The sequence below is a fragment of the Salarias fasciatus genome, chromosome 5 (assembly GCF_902148845.1).
Source record: "Salarias fasciatus chromosome 5, fSalaFa1.1, whole genome shotgun sequence".
NCBI lineage: Eukaryota > Metazoa > Chordata > Actinopteri > Blenniiformes > Blenniidae > Salarias > Salarias fasciatus.
Genome location: NC_043749.1, coordinates 10157219 through 10183411, shown reverse-complemented (window position 1 = coordinate 10183411; position 26193 = coordinate 10157219). Strand labels below are relative to the sequence as shown.

Here is a 26193-nt window from a genome sequence, read left to right as displayed (position 1 = left end):
TCATCTGATGAAGGCATAAACTAAATTCGTGATCTCTGCTGCCCTCCAGTGGTGACATGCTGTAAAATCAAATTCAACACAGCAAGTAGTTGAGCTTTGAAAAATAGTAGCCTTTATTTTCTAACGGTGGTATTTACAGGTGGTGTGGCCTGCTGTTTGAGTTCATAATGAAGAAAATATGACCACATCTCAGGCAAAGCAAGCGTAACCCAGTATTTTACAGACACTGGGATATGAACGAGATGAATAGCCTAAAAATTATGCTTTTGTTAAAAAAAAAAATTAAAATAAAATAAGAGTTGTGAGGCATCAGCATTGCCCTTCAGCATCCAGTGAGTAAACGTACACTCGTTCCTGCAAACATGTGCCCTGCTCGGTTTTTCCAAAAAAGATGATACGGTTCTACTGCCGCTTGTAAAACAATCAATAGTACAGAATCACAGAGTAACATCAAATTCTGATTCAACGCACAAAGAAAAATATAATAGAAAAAACGACATTAAACAAGCAGTCGCACATGAAACTGCCATCAGATATTTACTTGACACAGCCAGAGCAACTGTAGATACAGCTGAATTGTGTTGTTTTGTGTTTTTTTAATGGTTCACATTGAAACGAAAAGATAATATGCTGATTTTTAAGAAATAGGGGGTCTATATTAAGTGGTTATTTTGGTCAATATAGATTTATAATTAGTTAATTTATTTTTTTTAATGATTATTTTTTTAGTAAACAGGCTCAGTTGGAGCACAGTACACCAGGTACCAGAGTAAAATAAATAGACTTTTAGAAATTGTTTAAATAAAACCAAGCTGTGAAAAATCAGTCGAGTTTGCTCAGTTGATTTTAGACTAAATGGTTATCCACCATATGCTCGTCCTCACCGTTGGCTCTAATGCACAAGCTGTAACTGCAGTCACGGTGGCTCGAGTGATGTGTGGGGCTAGTGACGATACAACTGGATTCTGATACAATAAACACTTCATAAATAATAAAAACAACCTTAAAATCTGACAAATATTCTCTTTTACATCGATATACAAACAATATAAGAAAAAAGACCATAAATAAGAGGGCACACTGGTGCCCCAAACATTCAATAAACATTAATAGTACTGTGGTTTCTAAATGCAATATGATTAAATTACATTGTCAGTTGATGTTGTGATGAGAAACATCAAGATTTTCACAAACTACCAAGCCCAATGTGGCTCCATCATGCGGTGGCGATACTGAAGGTTGGAGACTGTTTTCTCACACATTCATCAGAAAACAACAGGACAGAGTAGTGAAAAGGGGAAATAAGGGAGCAAAGGGGTGGAAAAAAAAAACATTCGCAAAAAGAAAACATAAGCAATTCTCTACAAACTTATCATTAAGTTAAAAAAGGAACACTTGAAGTATAGAAATCTAACAATCAGAAATGTGAATCGCTGAGTTTTCGATCTTCAGGTGAATATTTTACATATGTTAGCCTGTCCCATACACACCAGTCATAAATTACTTACAGTATCATTTTATAGGCTATTTCAGTATATGCTCCAATAATAAAAATCCATACTGCAGGAGGGGCCGGCCGAGCTGTACCACATAAGGTATCCGTCTGAAATACTTATATACAAATACTGTCTGCTGTCATATGTCTACACAGTTCTATGCATTAATAGAAACAACATGTGATTCAATGTGTGGAGGGTAGATAAGCTTCAGATACATCATAACTTCAAACTTCTCTAACTTCAACTGTTCAGCAATATTATTTACTACTAAATGTTAAACTCTATAAAACAGCAATGTCAGCAACTGAATTTCTCAAATTTGCCTGAAGATGCAAACATGTAATCTTCAGTAATGTGAATAAAACAAGGGGAACAATATAAAGACTCAATCTCTGAGGTAAAGACTAAAAAAATCTTTGCAGAATTAAGGTTTTGCCTCAGCGCTTTGGGATGCAAGGTAACAAAAAAAACCAGCGAAGTGGGGGACGGCGTGAACAGGATGTCGACTTTTTATCTTTTCTTTTCCCTGATATCGTCCCCCAGATGTGAATGATGGCAGGCACTTGAATGTCATGGTGGTTGTGCATGTGTGTGAGGAGAAGTGGTGGATAGTCACATGAGACCGATAGTTCTTAGAGAGAGTTTCTCAGAAATCAAAAATTGGATGAAAAGCGTGCTTCCTCCTCATGATTCCATCTCGTCTCCGTCGAACGAAGGCGGCACGAAGCTCAGCACCTCCTCGTAAGTTAAGCCTGTAAAACAACAACGTACTTATTGTTCGTGAGTGATCTCTTTCTTTACAAAAGACAGGATAGAAGTAGAGTGTAAAGTGAGTACGTTTCATCCACAAAAAGAAAACTCACTCTTCCATTCCTCAATTTCCAGTTCGCGGCTTTCAAAGCTCTGGTCGTACGGCTCCGCCTCAGGCTCGTCATCTGGATCGTGGTACTGGGCAAAGTAAGGGTGGGCCAGTGCCTCCGACGCCGTGATCCGCTTGTCTGTATCCAGCACCAACATTTTCTCCAGCAAGTCCACCGCTGCAACGAAACCACAACAAGATGAGGATGCTGACAGGGAAAGTTAGAGGAACAGAGGGTAGATGCTACCTTTTAAAGATCGATCCTTTGTTTAATTTAGACCTGATATATGAACAGGGTGAGACGGTGAACGAAGCAACAGCCGTGTGTCTTCCTGAGCAAAAACATCATAACGTGGCTGCCCAACTCGTCTTAAAAACAGGCTTAATATGGGGAAAGGGGAATTTCCCAAAGGGATTAATTAAGTATGGCTATTATTGATAAAAGGCTACCAAAATAATTTTTTTTATAATGTTTTTAATGGTTCACCTATGTAGTAGTGAGTAGTGTGAGAGTGAATGGTTGGTGGTGGTCGGAGGGGCCGATGGCGCAGACTGGCAGCCTCGCTTCCGTCAGTCTGCTCCCGGGCAGCTGTGGCTACAGTAGTAGCTTACCACCACCCAGTATGGTGTGAATGGGTGAATGTGATATTGCAGTGTAAAGCGCTTTGGTCTCTGCTAATGCAGATGAAAAAGCGCTATATAAGTGTAGTCCATTTACCAATGTATATGATACATCCATGACATTTTCTGCTTCGACCTTAAACACTTCACTTTCGACTACTTTCAGTTATTGTAAATATCAGCGCTCACTTCTGGGGTCGCCACAACTGATTGCGTCAACCAGTGTTTGCTTTGGTGCAAGCTTCTATGCTGACGCCCTCCCTGAGACAGTGAAGTTAAGCCTGAGCAAGGTGACTGATCTGTGAGGCAGCTGGATTCAGTAAACCAACTCACGCACAAGCTTGCCTCCATAACCTTCCAGTAAACAGTTCCCCAACAAGACAATATGTGAAATAAAAGTGCTAGTTTCATCTATTTAATGTGCAACATTTACTATTTATCACAATACAAATAGGCTCACTGTAACCAAAGTAATCTTATAAGCAATCTGTGTTCAACACTTGATAATAGAGTAAGAGTTGCATGTCAGACAGAGGAAATTATTAGCAATGGAAATATCACACCTGAACAAACAGAATCAGGTTATCACAATGTGGTTTTCCTTGTAAACCACATCAAAACAAAGCAGATGAAAGGTGTGTTGAAAGAAGATGGATATTAAGAGCAATGTCTTTTTGAGACCACTAGAGGGTCACAGTGAGCCGGGAGTCGAGACTTACCAAGAGGGTTGGCGCCCAGAAACACATCCGCAAAGTTCCTCTTTGGCATGTGAGAAAGCGAGTTGATGTAGTTCCTCGCCTGTTCGGAGGAAAATATTTTTAAGAACATCCTTAAGGCTGCTGATAATCCAACATAGTCTGATAAAATTCACAGAAACAACAAGCATGTTTGAGGAAAAGCCCAGTTTAGCCGTACGTCCTGCAGTGATCAAGCCTCTTCAACACATAAAACACATGCATTACACAGACTGTGCCCAGATGTGCATAATCAGAACGTGTTACTGATGCAACAGAAAGCTCCTCAGAAGGAACAGACTGCAGTGGAAAGCACCCTGAAAGCCTCGCTCTGAAAAAGCATGGTGAGTCAAAGTGGAAACAGGGAATATGTGGAGAGAAGTCAGCAGAAAGGAGTCAACAGAAAGTGTTTTTTTGAAGATCACGTCTGCTGGTATTTCCCTGTGAACAGGAATGTGGGTACTGGCGACTGGACAGCTGTGGCTTTGTGTTGCTTCCCGCGGGAGGAGGAAGAGTCGGGGCGAAGGGAACGTGTCTCACCTCGTGGCTGGGCATCCTGCTTATGAGGGAGGCCGGGGGCGTCCCCGTCAGGCGCATTATCTGCTGCAGCTGGTTTATATCTTTAGCTTCCAAGTCAAGGGGCATCGTAACATGAAGGTCAGCACGTCAAATAACACGGACGGTTTGGAGAATTTAAGTATGGAGGGGTGGGGGGTGGGGTGGGGGGGAACAGGGTGAGGATGAAGTGGATCTGAGTGGGAAGAAAACAGTTTCTGAGCTTTTGCTTTAAAACAACCGCCTTAGTGTTGAGCGCAATCCAATAAAATAATGTCTCCCTGGTAAATACAGGGATCAGCAGGACTTTAAAAGTCGAAAAACATGCTAGAAAAAAAGTGAAAGCCAAAGCCATGTGCTCAAGTGCAAATGAAGCAGTTAGGAGAATACACCTTTCAGAGCGACAGCAACGGGCGAGGTCAGGAAGTGACAGCATCAACACACACAAAAAAAAAAGGAGTAGATGGCACCACGCTGCTAAAAACAGGCAGTGCAAAAAAACACACACACAAAAAAAACAAAACAAAAAAACAAAGTAGGTTGGATGGTTTTGACACTCACAGACTCGGAAGAAATTTTCATAGCGAGCTCTGGCCCTGGGGTCCCGACGAGATACAAAATACGGCCCAACTGATCAATGTCTTCCACACTCACATGAAGGAAAACAGAAAGGGATGGAGGGTGTTGGATGAGGGGAGGGGAAGGGAGGGGAGGGGAGGGGGGCACAACAGTCTCAGCTTCCATCTACAGCTAAAAACACAAAGTCTGCCAGGGCATGACAGCTAAAACACACACACACACACACACACACACAGGACAGACAGTGGATGGAAAAATAAATTAAAAATCACACAAAATACTGTAAAACATTTTGATGCTTCAGCCACACTTTAAAACATGTGAAGTTCATTCAATGGGATGTAAACGGTGCAAAGCAAAATGCAAAAAACCAAATGATGTAGCAAAACTGTCACAGAACAAAAAAAACATTACTCTTTAACAGCCCGGCAGCATTTGGACATGCAGTTTAAAATAAGCATAAACTGTAAAAACATTTCTACCTCAAAGGTATGAATATAAGTTTGGCTTTTTTTTTCCCCTGATAATGGGTCTGAAAAAGTCCCATATTTAGGTCAACTCCCAGTGTTATGCCAAGTTCTGCGTAACAATGTAGGGCTGGCCTCAGAAAAAAACCAAAAAAAAATTCTTGCGTGTGATCAGCAGACACCTGGCAGAGCCAGCTTTAAAAAGCTGCATCTCAATTTACTTTCAACCTTTTTGTCAAGCTTCAAAAACAGCTTCAATGATGGTTAAATTCTACCATTTACATCGGCTCAGTAAGAGAACCTGCAAGATTTTAAAAAGCTACAACCACAACCATTATTTTCAATGCTAAATTTTAAATTTGAAGAGAAATCTGAAGTCATCGTCACACCCTAAAGACTTCAGATCGTCGACACCCACAAATGAAGACATAACCAGCTTCACAGTGGAGTCATTGTTATTGTCGCTGTATTGTACTAACCAGACTAATTTCTACAAACAAGAAATACCAGAAATAGAACCAAACAGCAATCCAGAGGGCTTGCTCACAGCTTTCCGACAGTTTGAACCTGATCAATCACACAAATATCCAACACTCTTCAATCATTCAATTTAAAAAAAAAAAAAAAAAAAGTGCACAAATGTGCTTTATAAGAGAGCTCAGTTAACTACTAAACTAAAAGGAGCCAGAACAGAAAGAAAAGTGATTCTGATTAAGTGGACAAGCGCACACATGCGCTCATGCACACGCACAGTCAATCACACACAAACAATGAGTGGGTTGATTATTTTAGGCAGGAATCAAAAACACATTCCACCAGAACTGTGTCAACTGCTTTACATGACTAATATCCAAGTGGTGTTTGCAAATTGCTATATTAGAAGTATGTCCGTGTGTGTCCGTGTGTGTGTGTGTCTCTCTCTCTCTTCCTGTGTGAAGTTGTGCCGTGGGAGGGAAACAGTACGGTGTACTGTATCATGGAGAAGCAGCGGAGAGGAAAGTGGGCAGTGCTGAGTCATCCTCCAGAGGGGACTTTAATTCCGTGTGTGAATCACACATGTACACACTCGCAGGCTTCCTTCACAGCTCTGGCGATGAGCCCACAAAATTCAATACTCAGCAGTACTTTTGTAGTCAGCCTGAAGTAGAAAGGTGTGTTTTTGTGTGTGCATGTTTGCAAAGCAAACAGTGGGAAACAAATTCCTCTGAAACTGCATGCAGGCTTCTTTAAAGCAACCACAGGTTTACAAGGATGATCCCTCTATATCTACCGGAGAGCAACGTATTGGGACAGAGGTGGAAGGATACGGTCTGTTCCAGGGAAGAGCGTCCGTCCTGTAAGTAGTTCAGCCATGATGCAGCCCACCGACCAGATATCCACTATTACAGGAAAGAGTTGAAACAGAGAATCATGTGTTACAGCATGATACAAATTCAAGCTTTGTTATAGATTAGTGCAGATACACCAGTAATAATGCTGCATTCATTTCCAAGAGAAATCATAAATGACTCGTAAATGAGCTGAGATTTAATACTGTGTTTGTTAAACTGTACTCTGAATGCAAGCAAAGTTCATCTATACAACACATGGGAAAGCTGAACTTCCTTTTAGAACTGGTGTGCAGACGTAAGGAGCAGAGACACATTTGGAATATAGTTTCTCAAAATATGAGCCTCTGAGTCTATCAATGACACCAACATGTAAAAGCCTCACAGCAAGCCCTTTTAATTGAGAGACTACCGTATTAAAGAGTATCTCCAACAAGAAAAACATTTCATATTAAGATTTTCTCTAAAAAAAAAAAAAAAACTACAATTTGAAAGAAAGTCATTTAAAAATGATCAGAAAATGAAAAATCAGATTTCAGGAGGGTTTAAAAACTACCTGAAAGAAATAGGTCAATATGAATTTATTACGTCATTTCTATAAACATCAGCTATGTAAATCACGAGGAAAGCAGAAGCAAAATGACATTCAACAAATGTCTTGTTTTGGATGCTTTGCGATCCTCCGTTTGAAAAAGAGAAGCTGAAAAGCTGTCCTAGTTTCTCTAAAATGGTCATCATTTGCCACAGAAGAAAACATCACAGTCATGATGGAAAACATATTTTTGTTCTTATATCAATCTAAGCTAACAAATAAATAAAAAAAACCCTGTTGCTGTTTTCATTATTGTTCAAACACTTTGTCAGATTGAAAGCAGAGTGTTGTGATTGCTGTTGCACTTCAAACACATTGGAGCAAGCTATTTTAGCACCAGCTTAATCTTGTGAAACTGCACATGATGTAATGTTGCATTTAGTTGTGTTTGTGCTTGATGGTCTGTGTGCACAGTTACCCGTCATGTTGTAGTGCATCCAGTTGAGCATGATCTCGGGGGCGCGGTACCACCGGGTGGCTACGTATCCCGTCATCTCGTCGTCTGTGTGCCGCGCCAAGCCGAAGTCCAGGATCTAAACCATGAGGAAGGAGTTTGTGTGGATAAAAAGTTCATAAGAGCTGAAGGTGTATTGACGGACGATGTTCGGTTGTATTCGGTTGTAAACTATGAGCATCGAAATCGACCGAACAGGGTTCTCACCTTAAGCTCGCAGTCTTCATTTACTGCCAAATTACTAGGCTTCAAGTCCTGAGCGAGAAAAGAAAGCAGGAGTCAAGACACAAATAGAAAATATAACTAGAAATCTTGTTTGCATTGTGCACTCAAAGTTGCTTTTTAACCCTTATTCCAACTAAAAACATTCTCGAGTCACTAATCTGATCTTTATCATTAGGTTCTTCCAGTAATATAAAGCATCTCAACATGCCGATACAAAAGAAAACGTTATAACTCTTTGGCCAAGAGAAATCAGTTATATGTAGAAATCAGATTTATTTACGCATCGAGAAAGACAATAACTTACTCTGTGAATGATATCTGCAGAGTGGATGTACTGTCGAGGGGAAAAAGAATGTTCATCAAACAGGACAGAAAATCTGCTGCAGCATTTGGAAATGTTTAAATCTATTAATTACAACAACAAAGACCAACAAACACAGATTTGAACGTCAATACACAGTCAATAAGCCTCGAGGAAGCACAAAGTGTTTTCTTTAAACATGTAATTATAATAACAAAGTACAAGTACGACCCGAAGCAGGACAGTTTTATCACTGTTTACAGTGTAACTGAAGTCTGAAGGGACGCCGGGATTGAATTTCATTGATTTATTTTTATTGACAGCTGAACTTTAACTCAGTAACACAGTCAGCTGAACAGAGCTGATAACACTTCCCTTTAACTACGGGTAAAGAAACATTTCATTCTACTTATGACCACCGCAGCTGAAATTAAAAACAAACATGTGCTTCATCTGCACTAAGACAACTTTAAAGGGTCAGTCTTTTTTTTCCCTCTTAAATAGTTTTTTAATGTTTTCAACATCATAAACGTAGTGGCATGGGCTGCACTGAATCATCTCCTCAAAATCTATTTTTCAATTTAAATATTTGTTATTTTTCTTCAAACAAGGAAAGGTAACTTCACCCGCTTCCAGAGTGAGTCTATTAAAGCAGCCTGATGGCAAATCGCATCCGTCTGAGCAACAAGTCGCGTTACCTTTAGGCCTCTGAGGATCTGGTAGATTAGAAACTGGACGTGGTCGTCGGTCAGCTTCTGACACTTCACAATGTTGTTGAGGTCTGCGCCCATCAAATGCGTCACCAAGTACCTACGAATCACACAGGCCATCAGATGCCGTGTTCAAGAAAGCAGAAAGGCCCCTCTGTGTTCTCTCAGGATTTTACAGCTCACTCGTGCGTGCGCTTGCTGTTTGCTTTTCTGTTATTAGGCATTGTGTCAGCGTGAGCTAATCATGAAAGGTTTTTTTTTTTTAATTAAAATCATTCATCATATACTGAATTAACCTCATTACCTGAATCAATAAAGCTGTGTGCACTGCCATTATGAGCAAACTTGCCTGCACTGAGGGAAGGATGAAGGTTTCTATTGAACCGATTCAGTTAGATCAAGCACTAAAAGTACACCAAGTAGTGAGAAAAGAAAAAGAAGAGGAAAATATATGAATATTTCTCTCGTTGCTGTTTGACAGTGGACTGTGGCCAGTGGTGGCTGTAGCGTGCACGCACAGCCTTATTCATGGTATATCTGCTGGATCTCACCAGCTGCGGGCTGGCTGGAGGGCGGCAAGCACGCCTCTAATTTTATGCTTCTCGATGGCTGCTTTTATTTTGTTTCTGTGCTCGTCTCTGTTTACGTGAAGGAGAAGCATCACATGCTCGAATCGTGCACAACCGCAGCCTGCTCACACGCGTGTGTGTGTGTGTGTGTGTGTGTGTGTGTGTGTGTGTGTGTGTGTGTAGGCAGATCTCACATTTTCACAAATGTGCAACATGTTGATGACGCGCCGACATGCAGTGAATTCGAGGGCGCTGATTGAGTATTTGGTGCACACGCACACACACACACACACACAGTACCCCAAGAGACTGCCAGATGGCTGTTACCATGGAGACTAGCTGTAATGTGCCCAAGTCCACGTGTTCACCCTACTTTCCCCTTTGCCATGACTCCCCGCACACTGGACATGCATTTAGTTGTTGAGCTGTGTTTGTTATGCATATTCAACTCTCCTTAGGCCCTTAATCTTGTAATCACGTGCTTCCCTGAATAGCTTCATTGTGATAGAATTAAAACCATAGAAACAGACAGAACGGGGCAGAGAAATCAAGTGAAGATGAAAACAAAAGCAAAACTGAACACAAAAAAAACAGAACAAAAAAAAAAAAAAGAATGAATGAGAGAGAAACTTACACATCGTTGAACTCATCCAAGCTCGTCGCTGGTGTGAAAACATCTAACAGACCAATAACCTGAAGGAAGGGAGAAAAAAGGCATTAGAAATTAGAAATCTGTTTACTGAACCTGTTGAAGTTTTCTGGTTTCACTATATGTGCCATCATGCATGCTTTAACCACAATACCACTGATGGTCCTGATAACTGCAACACACTGACGATCAAGTGTTTGACCCTTGTGTAGAATTACAGTGCAAGACCTTGATAATCCGCTGTTCTGAAAATGCAACGTTTAAATCAATTTCGTGAAACAAACAGGTCACCTTTGCTTCTCTCTTTTGTCTTAGACGCTTTTCCTATTAGATCTCGGACTGCATATCAGGTCACTGTGGCCATTTGTTTTAGTTATGAGGTCCTGTCATCACATAAATGACACTAATAACGGTAAGAAGTACAATGTCAGAGGAAGCAGCAGATGCCATTTAGAAAATATATTGTGCATCACACTAACTAGGTGGGAGAGTAACGGGGGAGATAAAGGCAACACACAAGAGTGTATTTAAGCTGAACCTTTACATTCAAGACATTTGCACGGGCAGTACAGTGTGAAGTTAGACTAAGGTAAAACCAAATGGGTTTAGGCAGAATTTCAGAAGAGGGAGAACATAAACATGACATTTTCCGGGAACTTATAAGAGAAAGTAGTCTGTGCGTGCTGCCGAGGATGCAGGCACACTGGCAGACAGCTATGCAGAGTGCCACCCCTGCCCCCGCCCCCCAGGGAGACACAGAGGTGGATAGGTATTGTGAAAACAGTGGAGCAGCCCACCCACACAGGGCCCGAGCCTCCGTCTGATTGGTGGGCCAAAGCCACAACAAACTGCTGATTGGTGCACCGCAGGCTTTCCAAAATCCAAACCCAGGGAGTCTCCTGGCAACAGCGTGAGCAAAACACAGAATCCCGCTCTGCGTAAATCAAAAAAGGTGGATAATAAAACACTGATGATTCCTGAAGGAAGAAGAAAAAAAAAAACCAGCACAGCCTTGCAACATTTTTTCCCTTCAGAGATAAAAACTGAACCAAGCAACAGCATGTTCAGACTCAGATAAAATAGAACCGATTCTGTGATGCGAAAGAAGACATTTATAGACGACGCCAACATCTCGCACACAACACAGTGATATGGTCGCTGATTCTCCGTAATCCTAAATAATCATCCTTTCATGGAATCTTGTTTTTCCAGTGAATGAAGCGATGTTTGTTTCTTTCACCAGTCGTGCCACTGGACTGCTTAAGACTGCTTAAAAACACTCAAGCTGTTCCAGCACTAAAAGTAGGGCTTGGAAAGAAAACCAGACTGGAAAATGCAATGCTGTGCAAAGACTGAGCCGAACGTGCAGGAACTGAATCACAAGCATGTTTAATTTATGTCCGTGAGCTTTCATAAGAACGTCATAAAGACAGTCTGGATTATTTTCAATCCGTATTGGCAACTATTTCACTGTGATTTCATATAGATTCCTTTAAACTGACCAAAACAATTAAAAAACCATATTCCTGTATGGCAGCCTCTGATTAAATAAATCTTCAGTGATTATTTGTAAAGCTTTTTAAATACATTGCATTTTAAACAGCTACATCTGCAGGCCTTGCATAGCAACAAATTCTCCACTTGTTAACTTCATGTAACATTCTGACAACCTACGACGTGTTTTTCAAAGAAAATAACAATGAAATATTGTTCGCAGTCAATCAAAACAATTGATTTCAATCACGGAAAGTTTGGGGGTTTTCTTCTTTGAGAGTTGAACGTTAAGTTTCACTTTTCCATTTTTTGGTTGCTGCTGACTGATGCAACAACTCCATTCTTCTATGAAGACCTTATCTATTCACTGCGGAAACTAAACACAAAGAAATCTCATTATGATGCAGATTTTATTTATAATCTAACCCACAATACTCCAGATGACTAGTTCCTACTTATCAGCCCATCATCTGAATTTCACCTTAAGATAGAATCACAAGCATGACAGAAAACAAAAAAAACAGACTGTGCCTGTTGGGTCAGAGTGTCAGTTGGATGTAGTCATATCACACAGGAACCCGAAGCCGTGTTTGTGTTTTACGTACGGGCAAGTGTCTGCATGCAAAGTAGCTGCAAGGAAACATGCATGAGCTAAAACAAAGAAACAATGTCAGTGATTGTGGGAGTCGAGTTAAAGCGAAGAAGCGGAAAAAAAAAAGTTTGGAAAAAAAACTCGAAGACGTGACTTGAAAAGCGTTACAGCACCGGGAGGACAAAAACGAGGAGATGTTGTCAGCAAATGTAAACCTGTTTGGTGACTCCTTCTTCAGCAAGGAGCAAAACATAACAAGCTTTGATTACTTGCAGGGAAAAAAAAAAAAAAACCTCTGAGCACGACATGACACCAGCCACGCTCGGAGCCCGAGGCCGCTGAGCTCAAGAGCTGTTTTCTCGCCGTCAGATAAGAAAATAAATGAAGAAGTCACTGTGCTTTTTAACATGTTGCCATTCCATCACCCCTGCTTTTGTGGCAGGGGCAAGAAGGGGTTTTCCTGCCTGATACTGAGTCACATTCCCATCTGGTTTGCTTTCTTTTTCTCCAGTAAACAAAAAGGAAATAGAAACCATTACCGTTTCAATATCACACTCATAGTGAATGCGGAGGCGAGGAGCTGACTTACGTTCTCGTGCTTCATGTGTTTGAGCAGCCGCAGCTCTCTGTAGGTTCTCTTCGCATGGATGATGGACTGAAAGGGTCTGGACAACTTCTTCACCGCTACCTTCAGGCCTGTCTTCACATCGTACGCCGAGCTGCAGAAACAAGACAAAAGGAAAACAGAAAGTCAGTGCATCGGGTTGCCAAAGACCGTCACATCGACGCGTAAACATTCTTGCTGAATTTAACTGACAATGAGATGCTTCTCCAGACTGTGTAGGTGGCCATAACCCAGTAAACCAACAATTACATAAGGCACAGCTCTTGGTTTCACTTCTTATTATACTCTGCAGCAAGAGCTGGTACGGGCAACACAACTGAAGATGTTGACATATATCTGCTGCACGCCATACAACTTTCCGTGGTGTGAAAATCGACCACTTATTTACTGCCTTCACGACTAATCAACACCACAAATCATGCAAGTCGCGATCTGTGGATTCACATCATGGATATTTACATGTTACAGGGCAGGAAAAACACGAGTGTAGCTCATCACGACCCAGTATCATACGGATAGTACGTCTGCAGAAGTCATCCATTCCTGCCTGAGTCAGAGAACGCAAAAGATCATGCACTGAAAATTCTTCATGCCAGAAATATGAGGCACAAGATAAACACAGGACTGTGCTAAAGTTTAAAGAAGTAGCAATATAATGCGACTCATTCATCACGCAAGAGCAGCATGAAGGTATCCTATTAGCTCCAACTTCTTTCTTGGAAGGACGAAGAACACCAAACACACAGCCTGTGTTCATTAAGGACTACCTTCAGCCTGAAGGAGAACAGGGGGTCCTGGATTTGATCATGTGGCCCCCAAAGACCCCCTGATCTTGACAGAACTGAGTCCGATTGGGTTGACATGAAGAGGCAGAAGGATTTGAACCGCAAAACATGTACGGAAAATATGTGCACTGCTATTCAAGATGCTTTAAAAGCAACCTGAAGGCAAGTTCCTTCAAATTCTCTGCGGTGGTCACATCAAATAGCAATCTCTCTCCTGCTAATTCACTCACAATGCTTGCAATTTGCATTAAATGATTGAAGTCTACTATTACTAAGTCCTGTACGTCTGGCTCAGTCTGTCCCTATGGTATAAATAGTAACTAGTCATTTTAGCATAAAGGTTGAGAGCGCTGCAGCGCAGCACATTTCCATTAGTTCCATTCAGCAGACGCCTTGTAAACTCTGCTGGAGTCGTGCACGCACACGAGTGTACACGTGTTTCCCCTGGTGCTCATTCAGCCTTTGATTCACTGTTTCTCTCATTTCTTTGTAGTGATGGAGCAAAAAAAAAAAAAAAAGCACCGTCATTGTCTAGTGAGGCAAAGAAATGACGTACAAGAGAGAAGAAACAAAAGGCGGAGCAGCAAAATATCGAAGAATGAGAGGTGCTCTACTTGTGTCAGAGAGGCACACACGACAGGGCCTTGCCTCTCTGTCTGTTGCTGTATTTCCTGTATCTGTGAGGGAACATCGCCCACTTATAATAAACCACATTCCTTCCTGGTCAATCACTCCAGCTACACACTGAGGACTGCTTCAAAACTGGTCAGAAAATAATTTTTAAACACAAACATATATGCATATATATGTACATATATAAATACAGTTGGCATTTCTTTCCTCTGCAGTTCAGAGGAGGACCTGCTGCTGGGAATGAAACTCATTTATAAATAGAGGCCAAACAATTACACCACCTGAACTACTGATCCAGTCCTGAGCTGCACTGTGGCCTTACAGTTACGAGTTCAGAGTTAAGGCCGTGTCAACACTGCTGTTCACAGGAGGAGATGAAACCACTTTCCTCTGGGCGCACTATCAATTCAATCCACATGCACATCCACTGCACCCCCCCTTACATGTGACTGGTAATTTAACATTATGCTTGAATTCACAATGCCACCAATAAGAACATTTTTCCTAGACTGACTAAACTGTGACCATGAGCGCCAAACATCCATAATAAGAACATTAAGATAAGCAGCGTGCTTTTTCCAGTAAGTCAGAGATTATCTCCCACACCCAATGTACTTGATGTTCGAGACTTGCAGATCAACTATTATGTGTGTCACTCCAGAGGGGAAGCCCGGACTCAGTCCACAGCAAGCATAAGATTGAAATGAAAAAACACAGACTCACACACCAGGTATTTAAAACTGCTGCTTATCTGTAAGGCAAACAAGATGAGACTGAGCATACAGCATCCAATTAGTGTGTAATAAATGGAACTGCAATAAGCTATGGCCATAAAATCGGGGCTGTAAAAGTAGCAACGCTGTGAGGGGGAAAAAAATGGACGGTCAGTATGTTCACTGACAGACGTGTGTGCATTGCAGCAGCTTTGTTGGGTAAGACTGGACGGGGCAGTGATTAGGTTATTCCCTACTTTCACAAATACTGTCCAAGCATGTGATTGAGCCTGACATAGAAATTTTACTGAGGCGTTATCTTGCTCTTTCGAAGGTGCATTTTCTTATTCTGAAGTTAATTTGTTTCTTTTTTCTAAATTAACATACAAAACAATGCATTTCTCTCATGTTCATAAACAATCAACTAAGACATTCACTTCTCCACAAGTTTATCAACTAAGCTAATAATTTGTCCTGTCTAACTCAATTACTCAACAATGATTTAGCATTAGGAAGTGTTCAACAACCATGTACGTGCTCAAACAATATTTTTCTTGATCATCTTTACAAAGAAAGTGTCTTTAAACAAACACAATCACTGCAAAGGCAAATCATTTTAATGTGTTCCTGTAACCTGGTTACATAATTTTAAGAATGGAACTAGCCCCTCAAAAGCCAGTAAAATCACTGATGAAAAGCAGGAAAGCTTTTGAATGCTAGATGTGCGGCAGTCATACAATCGGTTTCACATTCCTGGCCACTGCAGAGCTTTGCTGTGGCTCTGGACAAATTGCCACATCTCACTGCGAGTGCATCACAACGCCGTCAATGTAGCACTACTCACAAAGCCTTGTGCTCACTCCGACTTAATTCAATTTATGCCAGATAAACATCAACAAAAGATACCGAAGACAGTAGGATAAAAGTGTTAGTGTTGTGATTTACTCATTAAGCTACATGAGAACAACTGTGTTCCTAATGGCGAGTGAACCTTGGTCTAATGTTCCCACCGCACAAATTGTAATCTCAGACAAGATTTCCGTACTTCATTTCATAATAACCATCAGTCATGGACTTATAACAGAACATGAGATGGCAGTGATTACCCAATCGGCCCTGCTCATAAAGATTAAAGTAAACAACTCAACTAACCCTCCCACATCACCGTTCACTAACAAGAAACTCTGCTCAAGGATCTGGAAGTTTTATACACCGTTTGTTTTTGTTTTCTTATGTAAGCAGAGAAGAAAACACTGTGTCATTTCCTTCAATTCAGTGAGAATTGGGATGAGCTACACTGAGTTAACCTGCTTTGCACCTATTTTATAACATGTTCACTTACATAGATTACATTGCATTATAAAACAGTAACACAAATGCAGTGAATATCACGAGTGTGTGAAAAGTGCTACATTCCCTTACTTTACAGCTGACTGAATCACTGGTGCGTCCCATGTTCTCAGCTGATAAGATGTACCTTTAGCCGTGTTTAGGGGATTTCAAGTCCAATCCATAACACCACACCAAAATGAAAGGTTACAATTTTCTGACATCAGAAGTTAACTCCGTCATAAACCTCACATGAGCAGACGTGGGCACGAAAGTCGTAAAATTACCGGCTTCAGAAGCCAGCTAAGAGGTTAAGTTGTCCTGAGGTTAAAACCAGGTGTGTCATAAGAACTTGCCAGAATGAGCAATATCATGAGTTCTTATATTTTTCCGCAAATTATCGAACCCATGCTGGCAGAGTACAGAGGCTGCTGTAAGATGGACGGACAATTTAGAAGCATTCAAATCTGAGGTGGAGAAACACATGGACATGTATGGAATCAGACAAATGACACATCACACATATCTCCAGAAATAAAGAAAAAAAAAGTTATTTTACATCAAATTTATTTAAATACAGTGGAGCATGATGGAGAGAAATGACTTAATTGCTATCAAAACCTTGCATATTGAAATTGTATTTTGAGACGTTTTCCACTATTTCCCCTTTCCTCGAATGAAAATTGCAAAATGAGCCGCATCGTGGCGACAGCTGGGAAACCTAAACTCGATAACATGAAATACAGTCAATTCAGAGCAGAGCCAGCAGGAAACAGAACCTGGACCTCCTCCAAGTCTGACGGTTTAAAATAGAGCAAAGGTCAGCAATTAGAAGACAATAATAATTTTTCTTGTACTTAATGTGGTTTACATATAAGTTAGAGGCGGATGATCAAAACCCACACATAACATGCTTTGCAAATTGAACTGAACCGCCGGGGAGCAACGCCACGGCGGCAACAACAAAGACTTGGCTGGCTTGGTGACTGGGAGCATGTGTCCAGCTGACCAACAGCCGTGACATGCTGGAGTGAGTCTTATGAGGTTATTTTTATTTTTCAGATACCTTCTGAAGGGTTATGAGGAACACTGCTGTTTGGCCCTGTCTCACTGCAGGGCTTACTGGAAGCTACAGCACTCAAAGGAGTTTTTGATGTCTTCAGGAGGAAAGCTGCCGGTTCTTCACTCTGACAGGAGATGCGGTCAGATACTGAGAAATCGCCCAGACAGTAACTTGAAGAGAAGCCGAAGACAGAAAATGATGGTGCTGTCAATTTCTGTGCCAACCACGGACGACCAACACCAGATATTAAGCGATCAGTCAGAGTTAGGAGGCAATGAAAGCATCTTTATTTCAATTTTGTGCCTTCTCTTTGGTTCAAAACAATTACATATTAGCATAAATTACACCAGGATCTACCATATTTTTTTTATATATAACTGGCAATATGCTCAGTATCAAAGCTAGACTAACCCTCTGCAATGCTAAATCGGTTATCAAACATGGATGGCTGCATATTTAATGCACAATTTAAAGTGTAAAGGTTTGGAACATAGAACTTTGTTTAGTCCAATCAAACCTGGACTTTAAACTGCATGTAAATGCGAGTTGTACTAAGATGCACAGGTCAACAGGAAATTGCTTATGAAAAGAATGAATACATGTGCATATATAATGTTTCCTGGGCCCAGTCAAAGTAAAGGGAGGATAAAACCGTTCTTTTCTGTTGTAACTATGTCAGTATGACTTGAACACATGCTTGCATAAATCAAAAGAACAGTTTCATAAAGAGATCTCCTCCTGTAAATAATAATGCTTCTCATGCGTGACCATTGGGACAAAATTATGTCATGGTTTGTGCATTTGCTGCATGTAATAAAAAGCATACAGTTTGATAGGCTGGATCTACTTTTTGCAATGCAAGAAGTGGTGCACAGATGACAGAGAGTAAGTCATGACTCAGAGTTAAAAGGATAAAAACCGCCTCATTACATCTTTAGCCACATTTGTAGGCCTGGCTTTATTAGAAATCAATGTGAATCACAAAATAGTCTGACATAAAGCACCCTTCCATGAATATAATGCAGATACTTGTGTTTTCGATTTGGTAAAACTGGTTCCACCCTCAGCATCAGGGACTAAATGATTTCATGGTCAGCATAACAGTTACCACTAATAACAAAATTGCACATATTCAAACGCTTAAGGTGTTAAAAGTCGGGTCAAAGCGACCTGCACGGTCCTGTAATGATGGCGGGACAGCATCGGTGACTGCGTGATGACTGTAAGTGGTCCCACTTGAGGCCACTGCCTAACCTCGGGACTGTGAGTCATGTGTGTGTACCACAACGGGAGAAAGGATGACATCATTCTGGAGTCATCATCATCGTCGGGTGGGCTCCCGTAGAAAGCGTGCACGAGGGGGCCCTACTTTCCGAAAAACCACGTGACCTTCTGGTACTCTGCAGGCTGCACCCAACTGGAAAATGCATAATGTATTGCTTGTGTAAAGTGCCAGGGTGTGTGCATGCAAGGATACAATACTATTCTGCCAGAAAGCGATTGTTGGGATTTTTTTTGTTTGTTTTTGTTTTGTTTTGTTTCTGTAGACGCCTGGATAAATTGAGCGTTTATCGTCACGGGCACAGATCAGATGAGGAGGCAGACCCTTCCATCAGATGATGCAAGCATGGACATGTCTCTGATCGGGTTTCTTCAAAACGACTAAAACTGCAGCTCCAATGCACATTTAGTTCAACTCCACCCCGCAGCTATTCACAGCGGCTTACAGGTGTTTACGGGACAGAAAGAAAAAAAAAAGTAAGGAGGCGTATAGAAATATGCGCACACAGAAAAAAAAAACAAGAATAATCCCCACCCGCCGAAAATATGCGAGCCACTCCGGAGAGTGCACACGGTGTGGCATCGCAGCCCGAGTGCGAACGCGTAAACAAAAGGCACAACTAAAGCTGCCATGTCTTCCGCTGGCACCCCGTGCACGCCGCTAAGCAGCCCGGGGTTTAGGCAGCCCCGCCGGGCCTCTGTGGGTGGTGAAACCCCGTCTGTCCGTTGTGCAATCGCGCTTATGCGCTCTCGATACTTCTGCAACAAACTACTCACCACACGGATCCGTAAGCACCGGAGCCGACGGGGGACAAGTTCTGGTACCGCTCCGGGACCTCCCACACGGTCTTGTTGAGCTCCTGCCGGTAGAAAGTGGGTCTCTCCTTCTGCGACATTCCTGCGGATTCACCAGCCCCGCAGCGACAAAACAAGCCAGCGGAAACTTCTGCTGCTCCCTCCGCTCTGCTCTGCTCTCCTCCCTGTGAGGCACGACGCGGTGCGCCGCCGCTTCGCACGAAAACTTAACCAGTGAGACCCGGGCAGCAACACGCGCTCGCCTTCAGCAGCTCGAGTCGTGCAGACGTGCAAAAAAAAAAAAAAAGAAAGGAAGAAAGCGAGAAAATCCCCTCCTGTCCGTGCAGGTCGGGGCGCCTGGAGACAACTTCCCGTCCGCAGCTCGCGGTGCCTGTCTGCCTGGGTCAGGAAGCGCGCTCTCGCTCGCACTGGATTCTTCGTTCGCCCTCTACTGTTCTCGCTGTATCGCTCCGTGAGCTGGATCCTGGCGCGAGGAAACGTGCACGTGCACGTTTTGTCGTCACAGCGCGCTCCCGGTTGCTCGGCGCTTTCACGCGAGAATTGCGTAGCTATTGGGAAATCACGGGATTTCCCCGCAGGATGGATGGAGGATGGACCAGGCGGTGGGACAAGTTTTTCTTTTCTTTAATCAAACACGCTGGACATTTTACAAAAAGAGAGAAAACAAACTGCTTTTTTATAGATTCCACACATGAACTCAAAGTTTTTTGGCCTTCTTTACTTTTGCAGTATCAGCGTATTATTCATAAATGTATATTTATGAATGTAACAGTTTGCTAAAATACCAAGATTTCAACCTTGGGTTTTTTTCATTGTCATCTCTGTTAGTATTGACAAAGAAACAAAAAGAAACATGCTCATAAACCTACAGAAAATTTGCATCAAGTTTGTCACCTTGCAACAAAAAGGTTCAGGATGAACTGAAGAAAATGACAAATTAGAATCAATACTGGCTCCAAGCTTTTTCATGAAAAACTTACACAGGGTAAATTTTGTGTAACATTTTAGAGAACTTAGGGAAATCTCTTTGATTTTGTTGGTAATCAAATGTTTGAAGGGCAAAAACCAAACTTTTGGCCAAGGAATATTTTTATGCAGAGAATCCTAATTTGTAAGAACATATGGGTTTGTACTAAGCTCACTCTGAAACAACGAATAGATTTCTTAATTATCATTGTTACTAGCAGATCAGTTAATTCACTTAATGAATGTGTTTCTGCAGGCCTCCCTTTTTAGAATAAGCCATGGTGGATCATGGTTAGTTTTTCAAGTGAAGAAGTGCAGAACAGCAAGTACTGTAAGTGGAGAAGATTTCACAATTCTGTGCTACAATTATTCTTAAATGTAAGTAAAATTACTGTCATTAGAGAATATCCTAGTAATAGTGTAACATATACTACTATATAATATACAATAATCTATGTATATTTACTTTTTCATAATGCAGTCCTGAAACCAACAGTAAAGTAAGTAGAAGAAAATATGATAATTGATCTGGTAAATTGATGTAAATGCTATGCAGATATTAGCATAAAGCTATTGGCTGCAAGCATGAACATGCAAATGTTTTGAATGAGATATGAGAAAGAGATGTGTGTTCTGTTACAGTCACATCTGCATATTAAGCAATTCTTCCAGAACAGGGGTGCAGAGTTCTGGAGCCTCTTCCACCTGAAACTGGACAAAAGGCATTATACTCTCAGGACAGGATCTCCAGTGGATCACAGTGTGAGGCACACAATGATCCCTGCACACACACTCAAGTCAGTGAAGAGCCACCAATTTACCCAATACTGACACTTTACAACCGTGGGTGAAGGTGGATTCCCTAGAAAACCTTGTGCACAGATGAAGAACGTGCAAACGCACTACTTTGGACCCCTTTCAGCTACTGTTCCCCACATTAATAGTTTGGCTGGTTCTCATAGGCAATAGTAAGTTCATCAGTTTTAAAGGATTGCAGCAAAGGTGACACAGAGCCTCATATGTGCTTAATGCAGAATGTGTTTGGTTTATCATTTTTGGCTGATCATCATCAGCAACCCAAAAAAATATACATGAAAATCTCCAAAGAAATTTGAGTACACATTTACAGATAATCTGACTTCTGATTCCTTGAAGAAAACAAACAGAGACATTATATGATCAACATTTTACTCAAAATTGCATTGTGCCCCCCTCCAAAACAACCTTGTAATAACAATTAATTGGCGAAAAGTAAAATCGGGTCAACAGTAATAAACTAAAATGGCATGGAAAACTCCATCTCTATTTGGCAATGCTTTTACGAGTACATCCTCAGGCAGAATTGATACAGCAGTCTAATATCCAAAAATGATGATATGCTGACGACGTCCCACTTCTGTCTGTGACACTATTTTGTAACAGGACCTTTTTGTGAACCGTAATCTAATCTGTGCCATTAACACACGTTCAGCATCGAGAACAGGGGTCTGCAACCTTTAAAAATAAAAGAGCCATTTCTGTCACTTCCCACCAAAAATAAAATTGTTCTGGAGCCACTCAATGGAAAAATAAAATCACACATCTTATAAAATGATTTTTGTAGTTTTGCTCAATATCCATTCATGACAATTCAGAAGCATAAATTGGAATTATTTTGGCTGTTTTAGCCTGGCCATTTGATTTAGGTAGTTTGGTTGTTTTTGCCATATCAACTTTTCACAATATTTAAGTCATGTCAGCCATTTTTACTATTTGACCTATTTTTGCTCCATTCAACGGTTTCAAATATTTTAGCTACTTTTTTGTTTTGATAATCTTCCAACTATTTTTTTTTTTTACCTGGTTTTTAGCAATTTCAGTAGTGTGTAGTCTTTTTCTAAACCGCAATATGAACAGTTTTAGCCTTTTAAGCCAGGAGTAATTTTGAGAATGTGCCAGATATGCAGATAAAATTTCAAAGAATAATAGGCTGACATCTGTTCTACATCTAATTTTCAGAAAGTTTAGAGAGCCAATGCAGAGGAACTAAAAAGCCACATGTGGCTCTCGAGCCGCAGGTTGCAGAACCCTGATCGAGCATATTAACTGAATGCTAAATTACATACATCACACGCCTGTGCAAAATGTGTATTTCAAACTTAAAAAAAAAAGAAGTTTAACAGATGTTAACAAAAGATAAGGGATCCATAAAAGCAAAACATTGTGTACACGAGGACATCTTTATATATTAGCTTTGTTTTGTCCCTCCACCACTGACAAGAGTGATTTTAGAAACCAGCGTAGCAGGAAGAGAGGAAGATTGGTCATTTTCAGGTTGATCACACGGAACCTCTAGCAAATCTCTATTGGTTTTATTTCTTTCAAATATATACAGCTAGGATAAGTTGTATACAGGAACAAGGTATAATGTGCACACACTGCCCTTCAATCTGCTGCATCCTTCAGTATAAATAATCATATGGTGCGGATGACAACAATAAACAAGGTTACCCGACGACAGAATGATAGTATGTGAACCGGCAGGCTCCCCCTCCCCTCTGTAATAACCATGGAACAGATTGACGGCGCCCTTCATGTCTGTAGTGCACACATATTATTGAGGAAGGAGTTATTTTCCCAGAAGGGGCAGCACTGGCTTGACTTTCACAGGGGTCCACAGGCCCAGTGGGGAGTCATCCATCATAATAATCCATGAGGTGTCAACGAGTGACCACAGAGATGAGTCCATCCCCCCTCGCATCCGTCCAGTCCTTTCCACACCTGTCCGACTATCATTTTAGAAAGATGATGTAGAAGGCCATGATCAAGCAGGACGCTGCTACAGCGATGTGAAGCCTCGTCCCAATTATCGCCGCTGAGGAGAGAAAGACGCAATGAGTGAGGGAAATTGCCAGGCACTTATAAACAGAGGAAGTACAAGAGAGAGGAGCGCTGCAAATAGATGTCTATCATCTGAGTGTGATGTGTGCTGATGAGTAATTCTCCAAACAGACCAGGAAATTACAGTCTGGTAAAATTAAAACAGTGTAGCAGGAAAATTCATATCCCCGAGTACACAGAGAAGCCCGAGGCCAAAAAAAGAGGAGCACTCTCGCTGAACAGGTGTTTAACTCAGTGAATTAATTAGCAGAAATACGAGACTATCTCCATCTATTTGTAATTAGTAAGATGGTTACGTCCTCAACACCTGCAATTTAATAATCTGAAACTGTGGGTGTAAAACAGACAACTTAGTATTTCAACAGGCATAAAGTAATCAAAATTTCATTGAAGAATATTAAGAAATTGCACTTATGAGTCTGCAGGTTGTTGCCGCACCACATAATGAGTGTTTTTAATATTACAGGTAATGAATACCTGATAAGTTGAAGTACTCCAAAACGCCAATGGAAAGGCCCAGCAAAATGTTACAGAAAAGCTGCCATCTTTTAATTCATGACGGGCTATTTTGATGTCACTGCACTTTGCAAGTTTCTGATTTGATGCAGTTCATTTGAAATCACTCAGCCAAACTGAGCTATTATCTTAGTAAAATGTCCATTACATTGTGACAAACACAAACATATGAAGATGAGACACAATAGCTGCTTAACATTGATTCTGGCATCTACCCCACACTTACATGTGTGCATCAATCAAAGCTGTACGATGGAGGATCAGCGTTAACTCTTTATTTACCTTTGTAGAAGACGCCCCACACTCCTTTCTTCTCTGACAGCAGCCAGCTGTTGAGACGAGGCACCTTTTTGAGGTACGCACACGTGCAGATGAACAGCAGCCCGAACACGAGGATGCCATCGAAAGAGTACACTGTGAAAAGGAGAACGGAGCCATCATTGTCTGCTGTCTGGGGCTAGTACCAGTTACATATAAACATTCACCAAGGATTTATATGTTTATCTGACAACTTTATATGTCAATGTAGTTTTTAGTTTAGATTGGGAGAAGACTGTTCATTTGTAAGTTTCAAACTTGACTGACTGGCCCAAAATTAGATGCACAGGCATGCCAGCATTCAGGAATAACAAGAACATATCTCTGTACATATTTTAATGCGTGAGAGACTTGAAAAGAAAAAAATGGAATGCACCAGCAAGAGTTCGAGACATGGGAAAGTCAGGTATGTAATGTGAGAGCGAAAACTTGACTGAAATTAAATTGGATTCAGAGAATCGAGACAGTTCCCATACAGAGGCATGTTTTTTAGAATAGCTTCACTGATGAGCTTTGAGAAGAAAAACAGACATCAGAGATAACTCAGGCCTATGTCTTACTTTCACACATGAAAGTAATTCAAAAGCCCTGCTGTATTTGTTTCAACTTCCACTTGAATAAAGAAATTAATGTGAACCCATTCAACTAAGGAATAATATGCAATTTTAAATATTGCAGCCCATATTTATTTTACTGTTTATGTTACTGTTTGCACTACGTTCCAAACAGAAGAATGCAAGTTCGGTTTATACAACCATAATAGACTGATACTGTCTTCTTAAATATGCAGGATCTGATTATAGAACTTTCAAGCACAGGCGACAACAACCACATAAGACAATACGTTTGGACGTTCCCACATCAGCAGAGAAGGATTAAATAAACGTGGGAAATTACAGAACTTCAACTTTTGTCACCTGTAGTCTCCCTGGATAAACTGACTTTTAGCATTAGCCGCTGACAGATCAATCAAAGCCAGCTAACAAAGTGGCTGACAGTCTGACAAAGATACAAAAAGTTTTCGACCTTGCCTAACAGTACAGGTACAGGTTTAACAAAAGTGTGACATGACAGCGCCAGAGTGACAGAGAGTGTAGTTTTGTTGCTAACAGAGAGGCAGAGCAGCCCTGGGCCACGTCTACAGCTAAGCTAGCCTCCACTAGCAGCCAAACTTACAGGCTCCGCTTCAGCCGCTCCAATAACGCAGTAAACCTACCATTTGTCATATTCGCAGTTTGCTTTGTGACGATGGTAAACGAATGTTTGTTGCTCTGAATCAGCAGTCCATCCTCCGCTTGAAAGAGGAGATGTTTGTTAATGTAGCTCTCTGCGATTCACTCGGTTGACATTTCCGTTTCCCTGGATCACAGTCTTCTTCTACGTTTTAATGATCCCTTTGATTTTACAGCATTACCGCCCTCTGCTGGACACAGAGGTCTACAGCATTACACCTGCAATACAATAACAACATACAGTGTGGATGCATTTTGATGTTTGTGGCAACATAATAAAACAAAAAAATATTTGAGCTGTGGGTATAAAAGAAAACCTTAATAAAATAAAATAAATTGTGTTAAAATAATTTTTGGTCTGAGTTTCGATGGTTGCACTTTGAATTGCAGAGACTCTTAAAATATAATATCTTGTGCCATTATTGAGTAAATCATTATACTCGAAGTAATTGAAGCATGTGGTTAATCATAAGGGAAATTGCTATCCTGACATTTTTCCAATGACAGTCTTGACAAAGAGTCTAATCCTCAGTACGAACGGATGAGCTCAGCCCAGTCGGCTCCAATGTGGCACTTTTTGTATCATATCATATAGTCATCTCTGGTTCAGTGTCAGATTTACCAAAATTGTTGTGCTAAACTATTGTATTTCATAATGATCATTTTTAACAGAATTTGTGATACATGGACAACAAAAGACTTTTACCTTGCTTTAAACCATCTGCAGGCTGATCACTTCAACTTTATGATGCACTGAGTGTATTTTTAGAGAACAAATCTTCATCATGTTGTACATTAACTATCTTAT

The 26193-nt window shown here is 41.0% G+C and overlaps 2 protein-coding genes across 3 annotated transcripts; both read right to left on the bottom strand.

Moving 5' to 3' along the window:
- Positions 1-89: 89 nt before the first annotated feature.
- Positions 90-19902, bottom strand: mapk14b (mitogen-activated protein kinase 14b). 2 transcript variants are annotated; one of them, XM_030092671.1, is made up of 12 exons: positions 19435-19902; positions 12818-12947; positions 10128-10186; positions 8913-9024; positions 8218-8247; positions 7896-7943; positions 7653-7767; positions 6622-6693; positions 4830-4909; positions 3699-3777; positions 2363-2536; positions 90-2251 (listed from the first exon to the last, which is right to left on the bottom strand). In XM_030092671.1, the coding sequence occupies exons 1-12, from the start codon at positions 19551-19553 to the stop codon at positions 2184-2186; spliced, it is 1086 nt and encodes a 361-aa protein (XP_029948531.1). In that variant the 5' UTR covers positions 19554-19902; the 3' UTR covers positions 90-2183. The 2 variants fall into 2 exon arrangements, with proteins under 2 accessions (XP_029948531.1, XP_029948529.1); XM_030092669.1 differs by lacking the exon at positions 4830-4909 and adding an exon at positions 4254-4333 and having other exon boundaries at positions 19435-19900.
- Positions 19903-21613: 1711 nt separating this feature from the next.
- On the bottom strand, positions 21614-25534 carry tmem167b (transmembrane protein 167B). The gene is made up of 3 exons (XM_030092674.1): positions 25370-25534; positions 24118-24249; positions 21614-23293 (listed from the first exon to the last, which is right to left on the bottom strand). The coding sequence occupies exons 1-3, from the start codon at positions 25377-25379 to the stop codon at positions 23211-23213; spliced, it is 225 nt and encodes a 74-aa protein (XP_029948534.1). The 5' UTR covers positions 25380-25534; the 3' UTR covers positions 21614-23210.
- Between the last annotated feature and the right edge of the window lie 659 nt (positions 25535-26193).